General features: G+C 43.5%; 1 protein-coding gene across 1 annotated transcript; it reads left to right on the top strand.

Annotated features, from left to right (window-relative positions):
- The first annotated feature begins 485 nt into the window (after positions 1–485).
- ANKEF1 (ankyrin repeat and EF-hand domain containing 1) lies at positions 486–23436 on the top strand. The gene is made up of 11 exons (XM_069786118.1): positions 486–515; positions 2289–2384; positions 3771–3823; positions 3936–4510; positions 11562–11948; positions 12422–12621; positions 14683–14832; positions 15554–15677; positions 17277–18099; positions 20938–21164; positions 22437–23436. The coding sequence occupies exons 1-11, from the start codon at positions 486–488 to the stop codon at positions 22619–22621; spliced, it is 2850 nt and encodes a 949-aa protein (XP_069642219.1). The 3' UTR covers positions 22622–23436.
- Positions 23437–23483: the final 47 nt, after the last annotated feature.

Raw genomic sequence — 23483 nt, 5'->3', positions numbered from 1 at the left:
CATGCAGCAGATTATTTGCAGTAGCATCAGAATCCAGAGAGATGAGTAACAGTAATAATTACTTGCCCAGTAAAAGGCTTAAGTAAACCCCATGCAATCCCCAAGCCTGAAGTCAGGCTATCATCTAGTCCAGCTGCCTCTGATGTCAGCAGGACTCGAGTGCCAACCAGCACAAGAGTCCTTACCATGCACAGCCTCCTTCCAGAGGTCGGCTGTGGGACGTTCGTAGCACCCTTGTGCTTTTACATCAACAGATAAAAACCAGCGCAACACAAAGACAGCAAGTGATACTGAGGATGACAGCTATATTATTCCACTTGTTCTGTACCAGGACTGTGCAGTGCTGTCAGTCTGGCACCTTCTGCTAGCACCAAACAAAACTTCACAGCCTTTATATTTCAAACACTTTGAAGCAGCTGTTCAGCAGTGAAATCTTTTCATGTGTAATTAGACCATTTTGGAGTTGTAAAGTGAGCATATCGATAATGAGGGCTTTACCTGTCATGATGAAGCATGTATGTTGTAGAAGCAATTGAGGATAATGTTAAGAGTGTGTAAAACAAGGGGAAAACATATATGCTTCTCAGTAATAAATGTTCTTTGGAATAGTCCTGGTTAGGAAATGATTTACCACTGATTATCTCATTATCAGATGCCGACACGGTGGGCAAAACCTATCTGCTAAGGGCTCCACAGATTGCATTCATCAGGTAACCGTGAAGCCAGTGGAACACGTCCAGGATTGTCCCAGGAGCAGACATTGCTCCTTCCTGATCATGAGCTGCTAGAGATGTCCCTGTGTGGGACCCTCCCTGTGTGGGGAGGGTGCATGCTTAGAGCATCCAGGACAGAGCAGCCTCAAGGCCACCCTAATTTATACCGTGACAAACCTCTGGACAGCACTGCCCTCAGATGAAGACTCAGGTGGTGTACAGACACCCTGGTCTGTACCAAACTGTGTCTCGATTTGTGCTGTGATGTGTTACCCAGGTTCAGCTCTGGGAGCTGTAATGTCCAGCTACAAGGCTGTAGGGTGTGTTCAAAGCTCTGGGCAGTTTACACCTTTCTTTCCTTAGTGCAGTCAGTTACAACTTTAACACCACCATCCTACTTGTATTCCTGCATTAGCCTGGCACTCCCCCAAAACTGAGCTGTCAGCCAGAAAGAGCCCAACAGCTTGAGGCTTCAGACCTTGTAATGATTTTCTCTGGTGAGTTTTATTTATTTCTAAAGACAGGGAATACTGTAAGTTTCTCTAATAGGATCTTGATCCTATTTATTTTGGAGTTGCTGCAGCACCCTAATACCAGAGCAGCAGCCAGCAAGGCAGAGAAGCTCTGCTCTTGAAGCCACAGTACTTTGAAACACCCAGTATGATGTTCAGCTGTTGAAAAAGGATGTTTTGCTTCTCGAATCATGAGTCCTCATTATCACTCTCAAAAAGCTCACAGAAAGATGATCACCTTGAGAAAATAAGTCAAGCATAAAAATCTAAATATCCTCCCCAAACACACACGCGCACGCATCCACACTTGGGGTGAAATACCAAGTACCCACACGTGTTATGGTCTGGTTCCAGAGTTTCCACAATTTCCAGAGTCAAGCCATGCAGATGTTTCAGACAGGGTCTTCACTAATTTTCATATTGGACTAAATTTCAAGATACATGTGCTAGCTTTTCTAATGTGCATTTAATATGTGCTAGCTTTTCTAATGTGCATTTAATGTGTGCTATGCTACAAAGTGAAAAAAGGAGAATTCACCTGGGCCTTAGGCCAGGACACATGCATCTCCTTGTATGTGGCAATAGCAAAAAATCTTAAATATTACACAAAACAGACAGGGAAACATCTGCTGTGCCATGTCTGCAGCATCTATTTAGTGTGACCAAAGAGGAAAAGAAGAGCATGCACAAGATATTTTCCAAAGAGGAAAGCAATCAACCAAAGCAGAACAGCACAAGACTAATAATCCAGCCAACTCACACTACAAAGCGCTAGCACGAAATAGCTACTGTACAAATGACAGTCCTTGCAGGGAAAATAATGAAATGTTTTATGCTAAAATGATGTTATCTGTTGCTGTGACTCACCACACAGTCCCATGCCTTGCAGCGCTCGCCTTTCCATGCTGTTGGACGTGCATCCAGCTGCGCATCACCACTTCCCTGGCAAAAGATATTTCCTGTCAAAAAACGACTTTACCCTTAAACTTCCAAATGCTAGAGGTGTTTTTCAAATAGCAACAGCCAGTCTTGGCTAGGTACAAGACAAACAATCTCCCTGTAGCAGCTGGTCATCATCCCATACACGATTACTGAGCCCAACAGGAGCACCAATGGCCAGTTGGTCTGCAGCACTCAGAGGCTGAAATTAGACACTGTGGTAGGTTGACCCTGGCTGGATGCCAGGTGCCCACCAAAGCCGCTCTATTGCTCCCTCCTCAACTGGACAGGGGAGAGAAAATATAATGAAAGGTTCACGGGCCAAGATAAGGACAAGGAGAGACCACTCACCAATTACCCTCACAAGCAAAACAGACCCGACTTGGGGAAATTAGTTTAATTAATTACCAATCAAATCAGAGTAGGGTAATGAGAAATAAAAAACTAAATCTTAAAACACCTTCCCCCCACCTCTCTCTTCTTCCTGGGCTCAACTTCACTCCTGATTTTCTCTATCTCCTCCCCCCCAGTAGCACAGGGGGACAGGGAATGGGGGTTGCGGTCAGTTCATCACACGTTGTTTCTGCTGCTCCTTCCTTCTCAGAGTGAGGACTCCTCACACTTTTCCCCTGCTCCAGCATGGGGTCCCTCCCATGGGAGACAGTCTTCCATGAGCTTTTCCAATGTGGGTCCTTCCCACAGGCTGCAGTTCTTGCATTGCTCCATCGTGGGTCCCTTCTACGGCATGCAGTCCTTCAGCAACAGCATGTTCCAGCGTGGGTCCCCCGCAGGGTCACAAGTCCTGCCAGCAAACCTGCTCCAGTGTGGGCTCCTCTCTCCACAGGGCCACAGGTCCTGCTGGGGGCCTGCTCCAGCACAGGCTTCCCACAGGGTCACAGCCTCCTTCGGGCATCCGCCTGCCCTGGCGTGGGGTCTTCCATGGGCTGCAGGTGGATATCTGCTCCACCGTGGACCTCCATGGGCTGCAGGGGGATAGCCTGCCTCACCATGGTCTTCACCACGGGCTGCAGGGGGAATCTCTGCTCCAGCGCCTGGAGCATCTCCTCCCCCTCCTTGTTCACTGACCTTGGTGTCTGCAGAGTTGTTCCTCTCACATGTTCTCATTCTTCTCTCTCGCTGCAGTTGCACAGGGTTTTTTTTTTTTCTCCCCCTTCTTAAATCTGTTATCTCAGAGGCGCTACCACTGTCACTGATGGGCTCAGCCTCGGCCAGTGGTGGGCCTGTCTTGGAGCCGGCTGGCATTGGCTCTGTGGGACATAGGGGAAGCTTCTAGCAGCTTCTCACAGAAGCCACCTCTGTAGCCCACCCCGCTACCAAAACCTTACCATGCAAACCCAATACAGACGCTAAAGGAAATGGACAGAAAAGAAGCACAGAGAGCTTGGGAATTCCCAGTGTTAGTGCTGTTTGCCTTCTAGAATTACATGCTTCAACTTGCTTAAACAGTTTTAAGTGTTTTCCCCATTTGTTGGCACTAATTATTTTTGTTTTTCTTTTCTGTTAATAAATAGGTTTCTCCTTCCAGTTAGGCCTACGAGCAATTATGTTTCAACTTAAGTCTAACATGCCTTATTTATAATTTTAGCGCTACACGAACCCTCTGGGGATGGCTATGAAGTTGGTTTATACACAGACCTTGTAATTCCATTTTTGTGGCCAGTGATTCTAGTAAAATTCAGAGGTGAAACAACTATACTGCACTGCTTTCCGTGGGAGGGAAAAGAGGTTTGGCAAGAAAGTAACTCAACAGTAAGAAAAAGTCAAAGGCCGTGACACCCGACTCCCTCCCCGTCACACCGCATAAGGACACCGAATGCTTTTTGCCCCACGAAGGAAAGCGACGACACGGGGAAGCCGGCGCACCCAGCGTTGCCGACACAGCCCGGCGACCCTCGGCACGGGCCAGGCTCCCGCACCCGCTCCGGGGATCGCTATACCGAGCCCGGCGGCCGCTCTCTCCCTCCCCGCCGACACTCATCATCAACCTCCGCCCGCAAACCAGCGGCCTGGCTGCGTGCCCCGTCTCCCCCCCGCCACGCAGCGGGCGGCAAGGCGCTCGTCCGTACCCAGCACCCCGCCGCTCCCCGGCCCCTGAGGGGAGCCGCCGCCTCACGCCTCTCCGCTCTCCCCTCGCCCAACCGCCCGCCGCGCGACGCCGTTGCCAGGACAGGCGCGCGGCGGCGCCCCGTTGCCACGGAGGCGGCGGGCGGCAACGGCGGGCGCGGCGCGAGCCGGCGTTGAGGCGGGAGGGGAGGGGAGGGAAGAGAAGAGGAGCGGGGGGGAATCCGGCCGCCCGCCGGGCTTTCGGGGCCCGTGGTTCTGCAGGTGAGCGCCTGACGGGTCCGGGGACGGGTCCGGGTCCGGGGACGGGTGCGGTCGCTGGGCAGCCGCAGGCCGCCGCCGCCGGGGCGGGTGAGGCGGGGCGGGACGGGGCGCCGCCTCCCCAACTGCTGCTGAGGGGTTGGGGTAGAGCCGGCGGGTTGTGAAGGGTGAATCCAGCCTCGCAGCACGCCTGGGCAAGGAACTCAAGTGTAGGGCACTGCGTGTGATGCGGGCCCACCTGAGGGCGGCGTGGGGGGGGGGATAATGGCGGGAGCGGCACCACAGGGCTGCTATGCTTCAGATTTCTAAAAGAAACACTCCACTCCAGACATCAGCACCCCCCCAACCCCCTTATGCCTGGCACCTCTCTCAGAGGAGGGCGGACTGGAGGTTACCTCAGTTTGTCTTTCTGCATGGTCAGACAAGCAAGTCCTCACCACATGAGTATGGTGTGGGTCAACGCCAGCCCTTCAACATATTCCCTTTCCAGCAGTTTCTCTCCCGTTAAAGCCAGTCTCCTCTACAGGCCACCCATTCCTCTGTTGCAACCCCAGAAAAAGTCAACTAACACCAGATTTATCCCGTACCTGGCTTCCCCAGGGCCCTGAGCACTTCAGGCTCTGTGGGAGTTTTTGCTCACCCTGATCCTTGCTCCTGGGTGCAGCAGCACCTTATCACCAACTCCCCAGCAGTCCAGAGGCTTGCAGGGAGCCTGAGCTCTCCTCCTAGCTGAGGAGCCACCTCCTTTCAGCCTCTGTCCCCCCAGGTGTTGGCTGGCCCCGAGGGCTGCCTGCTGCTGGCCGCTTGGGCTCTATTACATTCCAGTTTGGATGAATGCTAAAGTGATTGAAAGTTGCAAGAACGCACATCTTTTGAACTAATCCAGCCATAACCTTGGGACTGTCTTTACAGCACTCAGAACTGGGCCCAGTTTCCTGGAGGGCTGTATCTGGGCCGAGATCTCAACACAAGATTGAAACCTGCTCAGTTCAGACAGGGAGTGCCAGGGAAGTGACCATCACTCAGCATTAAGCTACGCCTCAGCCCAAGGCAAAGCATTTCTTGAGAGTTAGCATCAAGAAGGACTGAAAGAGACAACCCAGCATTATAGGCTATTCATTATACTGGAATTCAGTTTTAGGAGGATTTTGCTGCATCATTGCTATTAAACATTAGTCACAGACAAAAAGCCAGTGCAATTATTTGTATAAAGCTGTAAATACAGTGTAGCACTGTTACTATATTGGTTTCTTTTATACCAGCCTATAGGGCTGATGCTTATCTCGATGGCCAGTGTGCAAATGGATTAGATTTAGGAAGTGCTAAGCTATTTTCTCTCACTAAAGATAAAATACATGAAAATTTTGTTTACTGGTTTGTGAATAGTGATAAAAGGATGTTTTCAACCTGAAATGTTGAAACTGAAAAATGTTGAAAACTTTAAAAAAGGAGTCACAAGTGCTTCCAGCAGCAATCAGGCACCAGGCTTTGACAGAGAGTCAGGGAGTGAGAGCGCTGGCCACCAGACCTTCCCCCTCTATCCAATGTACTTCAATCACAGCTTGGAAAGCTTTCTGAGAAAACAAGAATCTGATTAAAATTATTTTCTTAATACTAGGTGTACTGGGAAAAGGATTAATCTGAATTTGAAATGAGTTCGTGCTCTCAACCGAAACGATACAGGCTGGCAGGATGAAGGTCGCGATTCTGTTGATGTTTGTCAACAGATAAAATTGTTCCTAAGAAGATGTTACAAGCTTGGGATTTATGATTATAGCTTCATGAAGTCCTCCCCAGAGCATGACTGTCTCAAAGCCATGTTAACAATACCTCATTTTCCATTAAAAGATCTGTTACAGGTTGTGATAGTTACTTAATGAAAATTTGCAGGATGCTGTAGTTATATTTTCATTATAGAAGCCAGTTCCACTTGCTTGTAACTATACCTGACTCTGGGTAGAGTTTTCTATCCCACCTGTCTTACTTTGATTCTGTTACTGTAGAAACTTCTAATAAAACTTGATCCGGTCACTTTCAAGAAATTCTGCAAAGAAATATTAACTGCCACAGTTAAAATGTTATGGTTGTTTTCATGTAAATTGTTGGTTCTTAATGCTTTGAAGCAAAGGCTTTAAACTTGGTGAGATCTCACTGGTGGTTGAAATGAGATAACAGCGTACTTCACCATTGTGATGGAAATAATTTCACTTATGTTTATGGAAATAATTTTGTTACAGTGTGTGAAGTATTAAAAGAATATCATGATAAGCATCTCAAAAGCACCAGGAAAAACTGATCAGGCTAAATTGGGGCTAAAATTCTAATGTAGTGTAACATATTACCCTGTGAGCAAAAAGGAAAGTGTGCAGTAAGTGTAAGATATGCTGTCAATCTCATGTCCAGCATGATGCAAAGGTTGTAGTGACGTGCGGAAAACAGACTCCACAATCGGTGAGATTGTAAAGTACGTATGTTCATTCAGCGCTGGGCAGCACGGGGGGTAGTCCCACCAAAGTCGTGCACACCTGATTTGGCAGTTCACTTTAAATTTATACAGTCAACTGTTACATATACATAGAGTTTCGCAATACGCCTATACATAGGCATTACCTATCCCCGCTTCATATTAAAATTAGCTCTAGGAAGTAATTTCCATAGTCTCCTCTCAACTGCGCTTGCGCAGTGCCTCCTTATGGTGGTCGTCTGGTGGTCGTGAAGATGAAGGCTGTATGTCTTCTTCACGGTGAACTCTTAACCTTCTGTCCCTGCGCAGACTCAGTTGTCCCTTGGCATTTGTCCAAATCACAAGGTCGGTCTTGGCTGGTTCTTGGAGCCACTGCTGCTTCTCCTGTCCCAGCCAGCCTCAACAATGCAAGCGTTAAACATCACTTCTCATCCCCTTGGGCCATGGCTACCTCTATTGAAACTTCTTTAACTTCATTATAAGCTAGATAATTATTAAACAATTCTTATCCACATTCATATATCTACTATACCTGCTAAGGTTTCTTTGGTTCCCTGTCTCAGTAGGGAGTAAGTAACACCTAATTGTGTAGTTAAAATGATCATTGGACATATATACAGGGACGTTGCAAGAATATTATGTGGTTTGTTGTTTTTCAACCCTATTCTGTGGTGTCTAACACATGCAGTGCGCATCCGCCTTTTCCACCAGTGCTGCTGATTCTCCTGTTGCCTCTCAAAGCTGCTGCTGTTCCTGCGACAGCCTGTGCCACTTGCGCTCCTGCCCCTTTGCTGTGTCACTGCTGTGGACGCTGGCAGGAACAAGAACATCAGTGATGGCAGGTGTTTACTTACAACTAGTAGTTGCTTGGGTGTGTAAATATGCTCTTTAGATTCAGGCGTGCTTTACAAGTGTGTCATCTTACCCGCTGGAAAACACAGCATTCTGGGACATGCTTATTCTGCATGCTTGTACTTCAGAGACTGAGTGTAATGTTTGTGCAAGAGATAGCACTCTCACTGTTCTGAATCTCAAGGATAATCCATAAAATAAATCCAAATCCATATGCATTGAATATGATATCCATTTGTGCCTTCATCGATGTTACTAACAGATTTCTACCAACTGCAATGCTGCTCACGTTCTGTAGCATTACTAACCTATTTCCATGGAGAATGTAATTTCTTCAGTGTTTGCAGCTTCAGGAGGGGAGAAAGAAGGGAAGAAAAGGCAAGTTTTGATCCTAAATGAGTTCCTGAAAAAATGCTGTGCAAAATCCAGGTGCAAATAATGAATAACAGTGGGAAGAAAGGGTGCAGTTTTTGGAAGTAAACCCAAGTTCCTTACTACTGCAGAGTGCTGGGAAACAGAACAAGACTATGAGAGAACATTTAAGCTTGTCAGCTCCATCTAAGTATCTTTAAAAACATTTCTTTTGCTGAATTCCAGTGGTATAAGTACTGTAAGAGCCTTCCTTGTTGTACCTTCTTGCTGCTCCTCACCACAGCCCCTGCAGAGTTTACACCACTTCTTTCCCTGTGCTCAGAAGCCAGGAAAATCTTCCTGTATTGAGGATTTGCTCAGAAATTATTTCCTAACATTTCAGGCTCTAAAAGCTAGACTCCATAGGGATCTCTAGTTTTTGCTTTTACCAGAGCATTACCCAGAAGTAGCCTTATTTCTCAATTTTAAACTTTAGGACTAGAGTGCCACTATAGTTGTAAACCTTGTCACTAGAAAAAAAAACCTGTGCATTTATTCCCTTTCACAGGACAGTATGCCACAAGAAGCACAATGTGGTAGGGATGAGAATAAACATGCCACAGGTGACAGATTTAAGTTACTGCTACTTAATGATTTCATCATGCAATGTAAGAATATACTTTGTATACGATCAGAATGAGGGTTGTACAAGACCTAAACAGAAAAGAATTTAGCATTTAAGCAATGTCATATGTAAATGGAGAAAGCCCCCAAACTCTAGGAGCAGCTGACCTATTCTGACCACTTTTCATTGCAAAGAGAAAGTCTTTGCATTTTAGTGCCCACTTAAACAATTCTGCAAGTGAGCAGCTTCTAATAATAATGCCAGTGAAATAAAAGATGGTGTAGAGCTGGTCAAAACTGTTAAAACAACACTTTTTCTACCAAAAACATGATAATTTTACAACATTTTTGCAATGCTCCGTAGACTAGAAAGGGCAGCTTTTAAGTAGCTCCGAGCATTGTATGGCCCTTCCCTACCTTTTCCTTACTACTCTCCTGAAACACCTCTGCTATTTTAACTGTTACAGGAGAGGAGCAATCAGCGGCAGTCAGATGTGTCAGATGGTGTAACGGGCTTGTTTTGCACATAGCGCCCGTCTCAGGGCTGCAGGTATCTTCAGGCAGCATGGCCAGATGCACAGGGAGAGTCCTAAGCAGCTTGTTTATTGGGGAAAACACAAGAGGGATGGACAGTTCTCAGAAATCTGTCAACAGTAAACTTGACCCCTGTATCTGTTGTTTCAAAAATAGGCTGGCCACAGAATTCCAAAAGGAATGAAAGACAGTAGTTACAGAAATCACACCTGGCATGATGTACCTGTGGTACAAAAGTTACCGCTCTTTATCTATTCCAAATGTGATTAGCCTTCATTCATTTTTTTTCTACTTTTCCTGCAGTTTTCTTTCAGGCTTCCTTTCCAGAATGGGACGTGTTGCCTCAAAAAGTCTGTTGGAATTGTGCATGTTTCTGCATCTCTCTTAAAACTCATATTTTCTTGGACATCCACAAAGCACCCAGCAGTAGCCAGGCAGATTGCTGAGCGGTGCCATTTACAGGCTATATTGCTAATAAAAAACCAACCAGAAAGCCCAAATATTCCCTAACGGGATGCTGTTCCTCCACATTTTTTTATTGCATATCCTCTAAGCACACTGTTGTTTTTGGAGTACAGGCTGACCCAAGGCTGGCTGAAGCTGATAGGAAGCTTCCCATCCACTTAAGTGAGCTTCAGAAATGGTCCTTATAATGTCTGATGCTTGCTTGGCCCTCCAGCCACAAGTGCCGAGACTAGCTAAAAGAGGCTAGAAAGCCTAAAAAAAAAAATCAGAATTGAGGCAAATGCAAAGCTGGTTTTCTGCATGTCACGACCCAGACTGGACAGACCAGGGAGTCATGTTTAATTCGAAATTCCCTCAGGCTAAATTAAGGTGAAAGGACACCAAACGATCAGTTAAAGATTTTATTCATGACAGAAGCAAACTGAATTAGGGAGGAGTGGTAGTAGGTGGCAGGGTTTCTCACAACAGGAATTGGCATAGGACTACTGTAAACTGTGTAACCATATACATCAATTCAGGGAATAAGGAGATCCCTCCCATTGAGTCACGAGGTTCAGAACAGACCCCCTTGCTTTCCAGACTCCTCCTCAGAGAAGGGTCTATGGGTGGCTGGATCTACTCTCAGTCTCAGACTTGGTCAGCGGTTTATATCTTGAAACAGATGAGGTGTAGGGATTGTGGAAAAGGAAAGAGAAAGGAAGAAAGAGAGAGGAAAAGGAAGAGAGAAAGATTTCACCGGTCCTGGGTCGAAGAGAGAAAGATTTCACCGGTCCTGGGTCCACCGTTGGTTCAGTCAGCCGAGGTGGTCAGTCCTGGTGGGCTTGCATTCCCGGAGCTTCAGTTGGTGTCCTTTTAATCATCCTTGCCCCTCCTTCGGGCAGGCACCTGAACTCGTCAGGTTAATGAGCAGTTTGTGAGCCTTTGGGCTTGGGGGTCGTTTGTGGAGTAACTTCTTCCCTGCAGACATGGCCATCAGAACAGCTTATCGGAACAGGGAGCTGTGCACCCTCCAGCACACCGTCCCCCTCCTGTTGCTGATGTCTGAGCTGATGGGCTTTTCACCTTGGTTCCTTGGTGTGCAGGGTTTGTCTTTCAGCAGAACTTGCCCCACCACAATGTTTGAGACATTAACTCTTTCAGTCTCTCACACTGCACTGCACTTTTCTCAGGAAGCATGTGTTGCAGCACCTGGGGGAACCTTTTTCCATGCCAGTGCTCCACTGTCTGCACCATTTTTTCCCCAAGGGTTTTGCTGCAGAGAAATGCAATTTACTCTTCCAGCAGGAAGTTCATGCATCAGCTACCAAAAAAAAGAATGTGCTCAGGTACTGATGAGGTGATGCTAGTATCAATTTTATGTTTCAGCAAGTGCAGAGGACACCGTGACTTGTGGGCTTTTTTCCCTTTGAAGTACAAAAATGACAGATGATCAGCCTCCCCCTTATGCTTCCAAGTAATTGTAGATTATAACAGTTCCTTGACTGGAAAGCAGTTACCTTACAGTTTCTTAACTATTTTCATCTTGAATGAGACTTCTTCAGAACAGCTTGAAGACTAGAGACAATTTTTCACGGTGCTACATATGTTTATATAGTCTCTATATATGCTGTATATACTAAACGAGATAAATTCATTCAGAGCTTATGCTCCATCAAGTTAAAGTGGATATTTTCATGCCCTGAACATAGTTAGATTCCTGTTCTTATTGGCATGTAATTATAATCTCATCTCTGAGTTTACATGCTTTCTTCTCTCCCTATACAGAAATTACTTCCTTGAAAGAAGCCATTTTTTATTATTCCAGGATGTTACCGGTAGATAACAGACTTCTAAACTTACAGATCTACAAAATTCTTCAGTGCATTCACCAGAAAGACAAGAAGCAAATAGAAAAGCTGGTCCAGAATGGATTCCCAAATCTCATTAATTTCACAGAGCCTATGGAAGGATATAGTGCCCTTCATTTGGCCTGCATTAAAAATGACACCGACATGTGCAGCTTCTTGCTGGAACAGGGAGCTCATCCAGATGTCCAGGACAAAATGGGACATACTCCAGCAATGAAGGCAGCTGAGCTAGGCCATGAGATGGTTTTGGATTTATTAGCAAAAGCTAAAGCAGACATGACTGCTGTGGATAATGAAGGGAAAGGTAAGTAAAAGGAACCTTATCAGACCAGAAATACCATAAAACAACCCCTTGCTGTGTTACACACTTGCTACATATGTTGTGTCCAATCTGTAGAGAGGAACCATGGTTGAGGGTAATCCTTACAGCTCAACAGAAGCTATTGGCCATAAGAACTTTGATGAAAATGAAAATAATTCTCCCTGAACAGTCTAGGGCTTTAAATCATAGGTCTCTCTAGTACATAGCTGAAAGATAACTTGTGATTGAGAATCGTGTTCCTCCCATGACCTGTCACATATTAAATTCTGGTTTACTCCCCAAGTTCAAATGCCCTAAACTAGAAGTCTTTTTTTGCGTGTGTATAGATATACCCTAAGAGAAGTTAATGGGTCTCTGTTGAAGGAGTTTGTCCATTCAGCTGTGAAGCTTACAGCCCAAGTAACCTTTCTAATAATTTAGTATTACACCATATTCCCTGCTGGTTTTCTTTGCAGGTGTTTTGTTTTACTGTATTTTACCTACAAGGCGGCACCACCACTGCACAAAAATTGCCTTGGATTATGGTGCAGATGTTAACAACTGTACTACTGATGGGAAGCCTGTATTTCTACAAGCCTGTGAGCAAGCTCATGATATTAAAGAAATATGTCTGAATTTCTTGGAAAGAGGAGCAAATCCCAATGCAAGAAACCCAGTATGAATATTTCTGTAACTAAAAACATTTATACAAGAGTTTAGAATAGTTACCAGATGACTAGAGTATATGTCTGTCGTGGTTTAACCCCAGCCAGCAACTAAGCACCACGCAGCCGCTCACTCACTCCCCCACCCACCCAGTGGGATGGGGGAGAAAATCGGGAAAAGAAGTAAAACTCCTGGGTTGAGATAAGAACAGTTTAATAGAACAGAAAAGAAGAAACTACTAATGATAACACTGATAAAATGACAACAGCAATAATAAAAGGATTGGAATGTACAAATGATGCGCAATACAATTGCTCACCACCTGCCGATGAACACCCAGCTATTCCCCAAGCAGCAATTCCCCGCCCCCCACTCCCCAGTTCCTAAACTAGACATGACATCCCATGGTATGGAATACCCCGTTGGCCAGTTTGGGTCAGCTGCCTTGGCTGTATCCTGTACCAACTTCTTGTGCCCCTCCAGCTTTCTTGCTGGCTGGGCTTGAGAAGCTGAAAAATCCTTGACTTTAGACTAAACACTACTGAGCAACAACTGAAAACATCAGTGTTATCAACATTCTTCGCATACTGAACTCAAAACACAGCACTGTTCCAGCTACTAGGAAGACTGTTAACTCTATCCCAGCTGAAACCAGGACAATGACCTTAAATCCTCACATTAAAATAATAAAGCAATGGCAAGTGCTTAACTCTGTGGCCATGCCTATTCCCTTTTCTGTACCACCCTTTTTTGCAGGAGCAGAGATTTAAGTCTTCTGCTTGAACCACGTATCCTGATTTAGATTTTGTAGATTAGAGTGAAAGTGTTTTACAAAACCAAAATGTAACTGGGCCATCTCTTAGGATTTGTAGTTCACTGTACTTCAGTGGACCAATGTTGATTTGTACTTTGCCTGGATGTGCCCTAAGGTTTTCAGAGTTGAAATAATATTCACTAAAAGGTGGGTCCAGCATGAAAAACCTGATGGAGAACCAAGGCAGGAACAAGGCATAAGAAACTCTTTTCTCTCTTTTGTATGCCTTAGTAATTTATTTGTTTACTTCCTCAATTCAACAAAGACCTGAAGGACTGAAGCTCTGTGCTGTTGATCAAGTCAAGGAGCTCAAGCTTTCCCTTAAAGCTACCCATGGCTCTTGCTTTGGTCCTAGTTTTGCAGTATCCTTCCTGGTTTGTAGTTATAGCAAAAACAATGTTTGGAAATCCTTATCTCATCTTCTCAGGCACGTGTCTGCTTCATGCACTCAGTGTACCTGCAGTATGAGAAACCTGAAATTTTTTTTGTAATATGATGGGCACATACCTGGTCACATAATGGGAATGGTTTGCTAGACCCAGAGAAAGACAGATACCAGGGAAGAACATATGGTTCAGTGGAACAGATCCACAGCTCACTGCTCTCTTTACCCCTGTGTAGAGTGGCAAGTCAGATATTCTAAGTGTTGCTGTGGGCCAACATGTTAATAGCAGGTGATCCCTGATCCAAGATGTGCTCTGTTCTTGGAAAGGTCACCAGATCTACCAAAGTCAGCCATTATAAAGAAAATAGGTAATGCTAATCACAAACATACACTATTATGTAGAAAAAGAGGCAGCACTAATGTATTACAATATGAACTTTTCCTCTCAGAACAGTAGTGAAATTCCCCAGTTGCTCTGCCTTCTCTGTAGCACTTCTCCAGCCATAGCTCCTTATGCTCTTTCATGGTAGAGGTGGTATTGTGTTAAATTTTGTAAACATGCATGAGAGCATGCACACAGAATAAGGAATTCCGTAACTAAGGAATTGATTTTCATGGGGACTATTCAGGGGATTCAAGTTACTAATGTACTTGAGTTGCTGGGATTTGACAACACATTTTAGCAGCATTACAACTAGATTCTTAAAGTTTACCTACAAGTGTCTTTGAAACTATTAGCCTTGTCTCCTTTTTTTGATAATACCTAAAAAGGAGACCTTCAGTTTTATGCCACCTTGCAAAAATCACATCATATTGTTCCAACCTGAATTACCATACAAAACATTCTGAATTGCTTTCTTGCTACATTGCAGGCTACGGGTCGCACAGCCTTAATGGAAGCAGCAAGAGAAGGTGTTCTCGAGCTGGTGCGTGGTCTACTTGAGAGAGGAGTCAATGTTAACCTATTTGACCTTGAAAGACACAGCGCTGCACATTTTGCAGCCAAAGGTGGCTTTTTTGAGGTATCATCATTTGTGGTGCTAAAGCATTGTTGCAAAGCCAAGCCTGTGTTATTTTTTGTTGTTATTAGGGTTTGTTGTTGTTGCTATATTTTTATTTTGAGTCCAGTATCTCAGCTGATCAAAGCATAATAATCAGCAGTCAAGAAGAGCTTCTTTTTAAGTATCAAATGGAATCCAGTAGTGATAGAATGTCTCTCATACTTGCAGAGCCTTTTTTGCCAAGGTACCTCTGAGTGTGTGTGCTAGTGTGGCTGGCTGGTGTGAACAGCTCCAATGGAGAGCTTGTTTCTCTCAACAAGTAGCATGTCACTGCTGTGTAACATGGATGAAACATTACCCTTATAAAAAGAGCAGATGCAAACAGCTGCAGATAGGCACTTTCTTCCTTATTCCCCATATCATCTTCAAAGTATATAAAATGATGCAGTTTTGATTGTGCATGCAATGTCAGTTACTTTAAGACAGTGGCCTGCAGGAGGCTGGCAGGAGTGAAGATTGTCCTTGATGTCTACAACTGAACAAAGTTTCTATTTCCTGAGTTAAGTAAGCACAGTACTATAGAAAACTTGAACGTTACGTACACATTGATCAGCTGGGCATGGGAGAGAAGTTCACTATATAAACTGGGAATATATGATATTACAATTCTTTGTAAATCATTCTCACACTTCCCCTCCTTAAGAAACAGACAAGATTTTTGCTGGTACCTTGTTTTTTCTAGATTCTGAGGATTATTTCAGCTTACAATGGAGACTTGGGCCTGATTGCTATGAATGGTAACACACCACTTCATTACGCTGCAGAGGGAGGATTTACAAATTGCTGCAAGTTTATAGGACAAAGAGGTACATTAAAAATAAGTTACTTAGCAACTATCATGTATATTCTATTTCGGTGCTAAAGGAAAAATTTCGTCTGGGCATCTATAGAATCATAGAATCATTTAGGTTGGAAAAGACCTTTAAGATCATTGAGTCCAACCGTCAACCACGTCCACTAAACCATATCCCGAAAGTGCCTTGTCTAACGTGCTTTTTGAATACCTCCAGGGATGGTGACTCAACCGCTTCCATGGGCAGCCTGTTCCAATGCCTGACAACCCTTTCAGTAAAGAAATTTTTCCTAATATCCAATCTAAACCTCCCTTGCTGCAACTTGAGGCCATTTCCTCTCATCCTATCACCAGTCACCTGACAGAAGAGACCAGTACTCACCTCACTACAACCCCCTTTAAGGGAGTTGTAGAGAGGGATATGGTCTCGCCTCAGCCTCCTTTTCTCCAGACTAAACAACCCCAGTTCCCTCAGCCACTCCTCATAAGACTTGTGCTCCAGGCTCCTCACCAACTTGGTTGCCCTTCTCTGAACACGCTCCAGCACCTCAATGTCTTTCCTGTAGGGAGGGGCCCAAAACTGAACAGAGCACTCGAGGTGCGGCCTCACCAGTGCCAAGTACAGGGGAGCAATCACTTCCCTGCTCCTGCTGGCCACACTATTTCTGATACAGGCCAGGATGCTGTTGGCCGCCTTGGCCACCTGGGCACACTGCTGGCACATATTCAGCTGGCTGTCAACCAGCACCCCCAGGTCTTTTTCTGCTGGGCAGCTTTCCAGCCACTCTTCCCTATGAAGGATTTGACTCTTGGGTATCATGTGGCAAATGTAATTCTTATTAATAAGTGCCTAACATAGGGCATTATGACTTATTTCTACTCACGTGGCTGAGATAAAACATTTCTCAAAGCAAACAGCAGAAACATCATAAGTTTGTATAACTTAGAATTGGACTGTACTAAGTGGTTCTGGTTTTAGCTGTTTTTAGATGTATAGTATTGAAACTTCCAATTGAAAGTTAATTTTTGGTTTGCTGATAATTTTAAAAAAAGATCTCTATATAGTCATGGGGAAAACTTCATGCCCATGGGTATTGAAACGTATTCCAAAGCAGCTGTGATCATTTTCTAACTTAGTCAGATGATCATAACACTTCAAGCTTTGATTCAAGAGGACCATGCAAAGTCCTATGTTCTGTTCTTGTGATTCAAACATTTAACTAGTGATCCATCACCAAACTGCAAGGTTGGGGTATAGAACATTGAGGGATATTTTAATCTTAGTTTGTTTCTTCTTAACCTTGCTCATCACTTCAAGTAAAAATGTAAAGTTTCTACTGAACTTCTGCCTTTCTATACATATTCATGAATGGACAGATAAGTAAAGCATGGGTTGCCCAATGAATCTCCCTTTGGGAAACAAATATGGACACGTGACTAACCTTCCAGTCTGGGATCAATGATGCGGTTCCATCTAGTATCACTATTTCTAGTTAAGACAGTATAGAATTGTAGACCTGTGGCGATTAGTTACATGTATATTACAAGTCTCTTCTATTACATAATTAGGAATTCCACTGCATTGTCAGTGAAATTGTGTCCCTGTTTTTAGGCTGTGATCCTACATGGACAAACTTGTTAACGAAGACACCAAGAGCCATTGCCAAGGAAGGCGGTTTTAAAGCAGCAGCAGCAGAATTGCGTAAAATTGAAAATGCCTTTATAAAACAGTCCAAGCCTGGGGCTAAGGAGGACAACCCCCGCTGGGCACTGAGGCTGTACGACTGGTCCTTAGAGCACCAGGCTGCCCTCCGCAAGGAGTTTCAGGCCATTGACCAAGGAGATGGGACAGTGGCTAAAGATGATTTTATATCAGTTATTCAGAAGCAGTGTGCCTTTGTGGACATTGAACAAATACAAACTATTGCTGAAATGCACGAAGGATCTCACCCTGAGGGAATCAACACTGAAGAATTTTTTAAAGGCTCTAAATACCTGCAGAAAAGCTGTCTTATAATGTCCTTTGGACCAAAAGGGAAGAAGGGGAAGAAAGGAAAGAAACGAAGAGGCAAAAGAGGCATCGCCATCCCCGTGCCGATCTGTGTTATCCCAAAGAGTGCATGTCCACGTAGGGAAGATGGCTTCCCTGTGTACTTGATTGAGGCTATTCAGAACATTGCTGAGAGCTACCATTTTAACCGAGACCACCCATCTGCTCATCCTGTGCATGACGACCGTGCCTGGTATATAGATGAGCCAAGGAAAATGTACATGAATATTAACTACCTTGTCAGAGCAGGAGACATTCTGTCGCTACAGAAAGCATTTGAGGAGGGTGTGCCAGTAGACATAAAAGATAAGTATTACAAAACACCTTTGATGGCTGCATGTGCAAGTGGGAACATAGATGTTGTGCAGTATCTTCTGGAAAAGGGGTAAGATCATTTCAGAGATTTGTTTTTAAATTGCTATTTTAGAAGGGCTTTGAAAAGCATAAATTTCCAGTAAACATTTGTATGCAACAGACTATGGTTTGTTTTTTATTTACATAACATTTAGTATTAAATTTAGTTCCATAAGATCCTGAGTTACAGAGGGTAATTTATTATTTTTCACATTTTAGTAACAGAGAAATAGAAATACCCAAGAGGTTCTCCACATCTGAAATTTTTGGTTTCTGGGCTGCCAACATCTTGGTCAGATGCAGAGTACCTACACATCCAGTCTGTTGGAACTGCAGTTAGTTCATACCCATGTCTCAAATAGTGCCTCCTCAAAACTGAACTCTCAAAATCGGATAAATGATTTTGGGGAAATCAGGCTCAAGTGACTTGCCTGAAATCATCAAGGCAATCCTGGACTTCCCTGTTCCACATGCCAGGGCCTTTGCATGCAAATGTTTTAAGGGGATAAGCATTCTAATAATTTTTCTCTGCAGCCTCAGCAGGCTGAGGCAGCAGGATTTACACCAGAAGCGTGTGCTGCTATTTAGTCTGTTCCTCACTTTAGAAGTGCTTCAGCAATTTTGTAGCCTACAGACACACTTGTGGAAAATCTCAATGGTAGCTTAAAAATGAAAGCAATTTAAGAAAGATTAAGTCATACTTGTGTAATAGCATAATCTCTTCTTTTTTATTGTCAGACTGCTGTAGTCCTACAGCCATTCACATAAACGCTTAAATGAACATTTTTCAAATATATTAACATTAGCTTTGTTCTCTATCTGTAACTGGAATTCATTTTAACATTCATTTCTCAGGATAAGTGGCTGTAGTCGTTGCTCCCATTCCTGCAAAGACTTAACAGCACACGGATCTTTACACACCCTGGTAATTACATGGACATTCCTAGAGCATATGGAAAGCTGTGTAAATGTGTACATTCAAGTCTTCCAAAGATAAGGAAGGATGCAAGAGTTAGCAAATTAATCTCTACTGCTTTCGCCAAGCCTCACTAGACAGCACTGGAATCACATCTCATCATATTTATCATTTAGACCTAGAAATGGAATAACTTAGTTTAGAAAAAATAGTACCAATTTTGAGATTTTTGAATTGACAGAAATCAGAAAATGGAGAGGAAAGTTATCAGTACAGTGTTTAGCTTTGCATCTTTCAACAGCATGGACTTTCAGACACTTTCAGTTTGGCATGGGAGTTCAAATACTTTTTACAATATAACCTTTTCAGTATGGTATCACAAATCCATATCGAATAGAAAACAAAACATTTATCTGGAGCTATAGAAAATGCTGGGGTTTAAACATAAATTGGTGGTATCTACTTTCTATCTTGTTCCAGAAAGTCTCAGAAGTAAAGTAAATTTGGGCTAAAGGCAAATTCAGTGCTTGATCAGGAGAAAATGCTGAAGAATTTTTAAGTCGGTGCTGTGTTGTCCCTGTTCCCTTAGATCAGTTTGTTTCCGACAGAATGAAGTTAGCAAAAAGGATTCAGGGGCAGACAGACTATCAGTACAGGCATGGAGGCTGGGTTGAGAGTGAAAGCGGAATAACTGGACCCACTTATTTTAATGAGAAATATAAAGGAAATTAAAACTGCATGCGAATAAACCATAGTGGCTAAGCAACTGAACGGTAACAAAGTTAAAACTGGTAGGTTAGGGGAATTTACTGTGTTAACGTCTCACCAAAGGCAGAATTCTGAAAAGATTAAAAATTTAAACAGGAAAAGAAAAACAGATAAATCTGTTCTTTTGATCGAGTTAAATATTAACCATCTGATCTGAAGAGCAAAAAAGCTATCCCTGGAAGCAGCTTCCTTCATAATCTTTCTTCCTTCTCCCTCCCTCCATGTCTTTTGGGAAGACACCAGCTCTTTGTCCCTAGAGTAAATGGGACAGTGACCTCTAGGCTGTCTTAAATACACTGCAAAGTAATTCACTCTGCTTGAATACTAGGGAATCCCCTCATGAGGTTTTGACCCCTTCTGAACCCGCGCATGGCACATGTGGGAGATGGCAGACCTGGGCATGGTCTGTGCTTTCTTCAAAAATATGAGGGAACCATATTTCTTCCCTTTTAACACCATCAAGGGGCTCTAGTGGCTCTTGTTCCCCAAGCCTTGCTTTTGCATCACCCCAGCCCAAAAGCTCCCAAGGCAGCCAGTTGCTAAAAGGCTGATAATGCTTTTCCCCTCAGCTTCATCCGAAGGCAGTGTATTGGAAATATCTCCCCCAAACTAGCCCTTGCATCCTCCAGAAGATGCCAGTTTTAACCTGGGAGCAGAAACAGATCTAGCCCAGTGGCACAGTGGCTGAAGAAGTTTTAAATGCTCAGATTTTATGAGGTAGACCTTCTCTAACTCATTTGTATATTGGACAGTAGGCAATTTTGCCATGGGTTTTAGAGCACCTGTTCTTGGCCCAGAAGCATTCTTTTTTTCAATTCCTTAATCTGCTTCTTGCCGTTCTCAGTGAAGCTGGAGCACAAACACTGGCAGCATTTTACAGGACTTACCTGTTTGGATGCCTATTTTTCTCCGTACCTGTGAAAACCTCCATGTAGAAAACACTGTGTTGGCTTAGAGGGGGATATGATCACCACCCAGGCACACCCTTACAATTAATATATAGCTTGTCATGGAATGTCAGATACTAAAATGGTTTCAGAGTAGCAGTAGCAATATGAAAATATTTATTTACATTGACTATGCCATTGCAGCGGGCAGTTAATGTTGATTGTACTTGGAGCTGTGGATGTTACCATATCTAGTTGCTAGCTTCATCTGCCACGGCTCCTCTTAACTCTTTTGTAGGGCTGATGTAAACGCAGCAGACAATTTCATGTGGACTCCTCTCCATCATGCTTGCTATAACGGACACATAGATGTTGCTGAACTGATAGTGAAGGCTGGAGCGGCAGTGGATGCACCTGCAATAGGCAATGCAACCCCACTAATGAGAGCCATTGAGATCTGCAGATTGGATATAGTCTGTTTTTTAATCAGTGCGGGTGCTGACATCCAAACAACAAACAGCAATGGTAAATATCAATGTCTCCCCAAAAGGAGAGGCCTGTTTCCTTATGAGTATACATGTTTTATTAAAAAACCTAAGCTCTTGGAACACTTTGAGAAGTGTTCTGAATTTATGATTGCTGTCAGGATTAGGATGAAGGTAAGAGTTAGGTTCAATTAGTTTTCTACAGTATGGAGTCACTATTCTAAGGACTCAGCTTTCCTGGGATTTATGCATCTAGAAAATAAAGTAACATGATTAATTACATGATTAAGGAGGCTATTGCCCCTCACAGGATAAATACAGAGTTATAAGTGTCTTTAATGAAAAAAATTCTAGCTAGTTATGAATGTTATTTAATGGAAAATTAGATTTTAGTTGTGGTCAGTGTGTATTCTGCTACCATTTAAATCCCTTATTTTTATGCACAGGCAGCGCTGGTTAAAAAAAATTTCTTGCTGCTTAGCACATAAATATTACTCCCTAAGAAAAAAAAAAATTGATTTAACAGAAAAACAAATCTGAACTGATATTGAAGTGTTACTTCCTTGCAGCAGATCCCTCATTCAGTATTATTTCCTCTATATTCAGAGTAATTTAAATAGTTGACATTTATCACATTTTAAGCCCTTGCTGTAACATAGGAAGCAATATTGCTGTGTAACAAGACTTTCCTTCCCAAAATGCCTTACAGGTGAAACCCTGCTTGTAGAAGGGATGTGTATTCTCCATTTCTATTGCCACATGAAGTTTCAATTCACACAGCAGTTTAGTCTCGCAACTACTTTACAGCCACAGGGTCTCATCTTGTAAGATCCAGGGGAGTTTTTCCTTTCTTAGGCACTGAAGGTGTTCAGCACTATTTAAACCACAGGGCTTTCCCTTGATTCCTTGCCAGCCACAGAGCAGGCACTGGAAGAGGTAGATACCTACAATAACTTGCCCGACATTCCTAACCTTGTACTATGCTGGCCATCTTGTAGTGCTAAATGCTTGCAGCTCTCAAAGATCAAAATTACAACCTGCATGACCAGTATATTAAGCTGCAAATGTCAGGACATTAAGAGCAAAGCAACCACTCCAAGAATTCCTGCAATATTTGGTGTCAAGGCTTGTTTCTGCAAGCAGTGCTGATGACTGCCAGTTGTCACACCAATGTCAGGCACACTGCTGGCACTCTGAATGGTTAATAAAAGAGAGGTCTAATTAAATTCAGTTGACTGTAGTGTCATTGTCCAGTTGCAATAACAATTGCCATTTTCATGGCTTATAAAGGTATTTGTTTTTTTAATTACAGGAAGGAATGCTCTTGATATTGCTAAAGTATTTGCAGATTCTAGAATAATTGATCTGCTCCAAAAGAAACTGGAAAATTTGCCAAAATCACCAGAAAAAAAAGCAGAGAAAGAAAAAGTTATGAAGCCAAAGTCACCTTCTACACTGATGCCTGTAGAGGTACAAGCCATGAAAAAAGAGATATGAGAGATGGTAACAAAAGATTGACTTGCAAATAGTTAGTAGAGTGCATGCTTCTTTCATTTATTTGTCATCCATGTCTCTTTACAGCTATAAATCAGGCAGTTTTGTTAAAGTGAGTCTTTTCAGAAGCCAGTACTAGTACTTGTTCATCGGTTGAAATTTTAGCTTGTTAATTATATGAACTTCATGTCTTCCCCAGTCCCACTTAAGAATTATGTCCTATATCCCTGACAGACCACAGAAAAATATTTCCTCCTCTTCTCCCCCTTCTCCTGAAGTTTATGATCATCTAGCTCTGTTGTGATAGATACTGAAAAACTGGTAACCATAATTTCTTAAAGGGAGCAGCTGTTTCTTCACAGGATAAGACCAAGGCCCTTCGAATTAGTAGAAAGGTCTTTTTATTCTGCTAATCCAACTCACTGAGGTGACATCAGGCTTGCTGACTTCTCATTTCCCAGGTTGTCTCACATCCTTCCTCTTCTACTGTTGGCCAAGTCCTGATTCTCAAATCCCACACTGATGTTTGGCTGTTGTACTTCTGAATGCCTTTCCTGCACCCCCGGGAGCCTCGAGTACCTCACCATTGCCCTAGTTCCCAAGCTGACATCAGCCTTCGTGACCACATCCTCCTTGTCTTATTGGGGATGAGATCTTCCTGATTTGCCAGCAGTACTTGTTAGTCAGACCCGAGATGCTCTTAGGAGAGAAAATGCAGTTGTAGCTGCATTGCTGGAAGTGTCCTTCAGCAGCCCTGCCCCAGACAGCATAGTAAATATGTCCAGTAGCCACTGATCAGTTTCCCCCTTTCAAAAATGTTTTGTATGTCAGGGATAGTATAGGACTTTCATAGGCAGGATGATGG

This window comes from Haliaeetus albicilla, chromosome 7 (assembly GCF_947461875.1).
Source record: "Haliaeetus albicilla chromosome 7, bHalAlb1.1, whole genome shotgun sequence".
NCBI classification, from domain to species: Eukaryota; Metazoa; Chordata; class Aves; order Accipitriformes; family Accipitridae; genus Haliaeetus; species Haliaeetus albicilla.
The sequence above is the reverse complement of the archived record's forward strand: the minus strand, read 5'-3'. Positions and strand labels throughout refer to the sequence as shown.

What these genes read in the sequence shown, in the direction of transcription:
- ANKEF1 (XM_069786118.1), top strand. Translation starts at nt 486, where the DNA reads ATGAGGGCTTTACCTGTCATGATGAAGCAT. An exon ending in TGTGGATAATGAAGGGAAAG is followed by an intron (nt 11,949 to 12,421) that starts GTAAGTAAAAGG and finishes TTTTCTTTGCAG; the next exon opens with GTGTTTTGTTTTACTGTATT. An exon ending in CAGTATCTTCTGGAAAAGGG is followed by an intron (nt 18,100 to 20,937) that starts GTAAGATCATTT and finishes ACTCTTTTGTAG; the next exon opens with GGCTGATGTAAACGCAGCAG.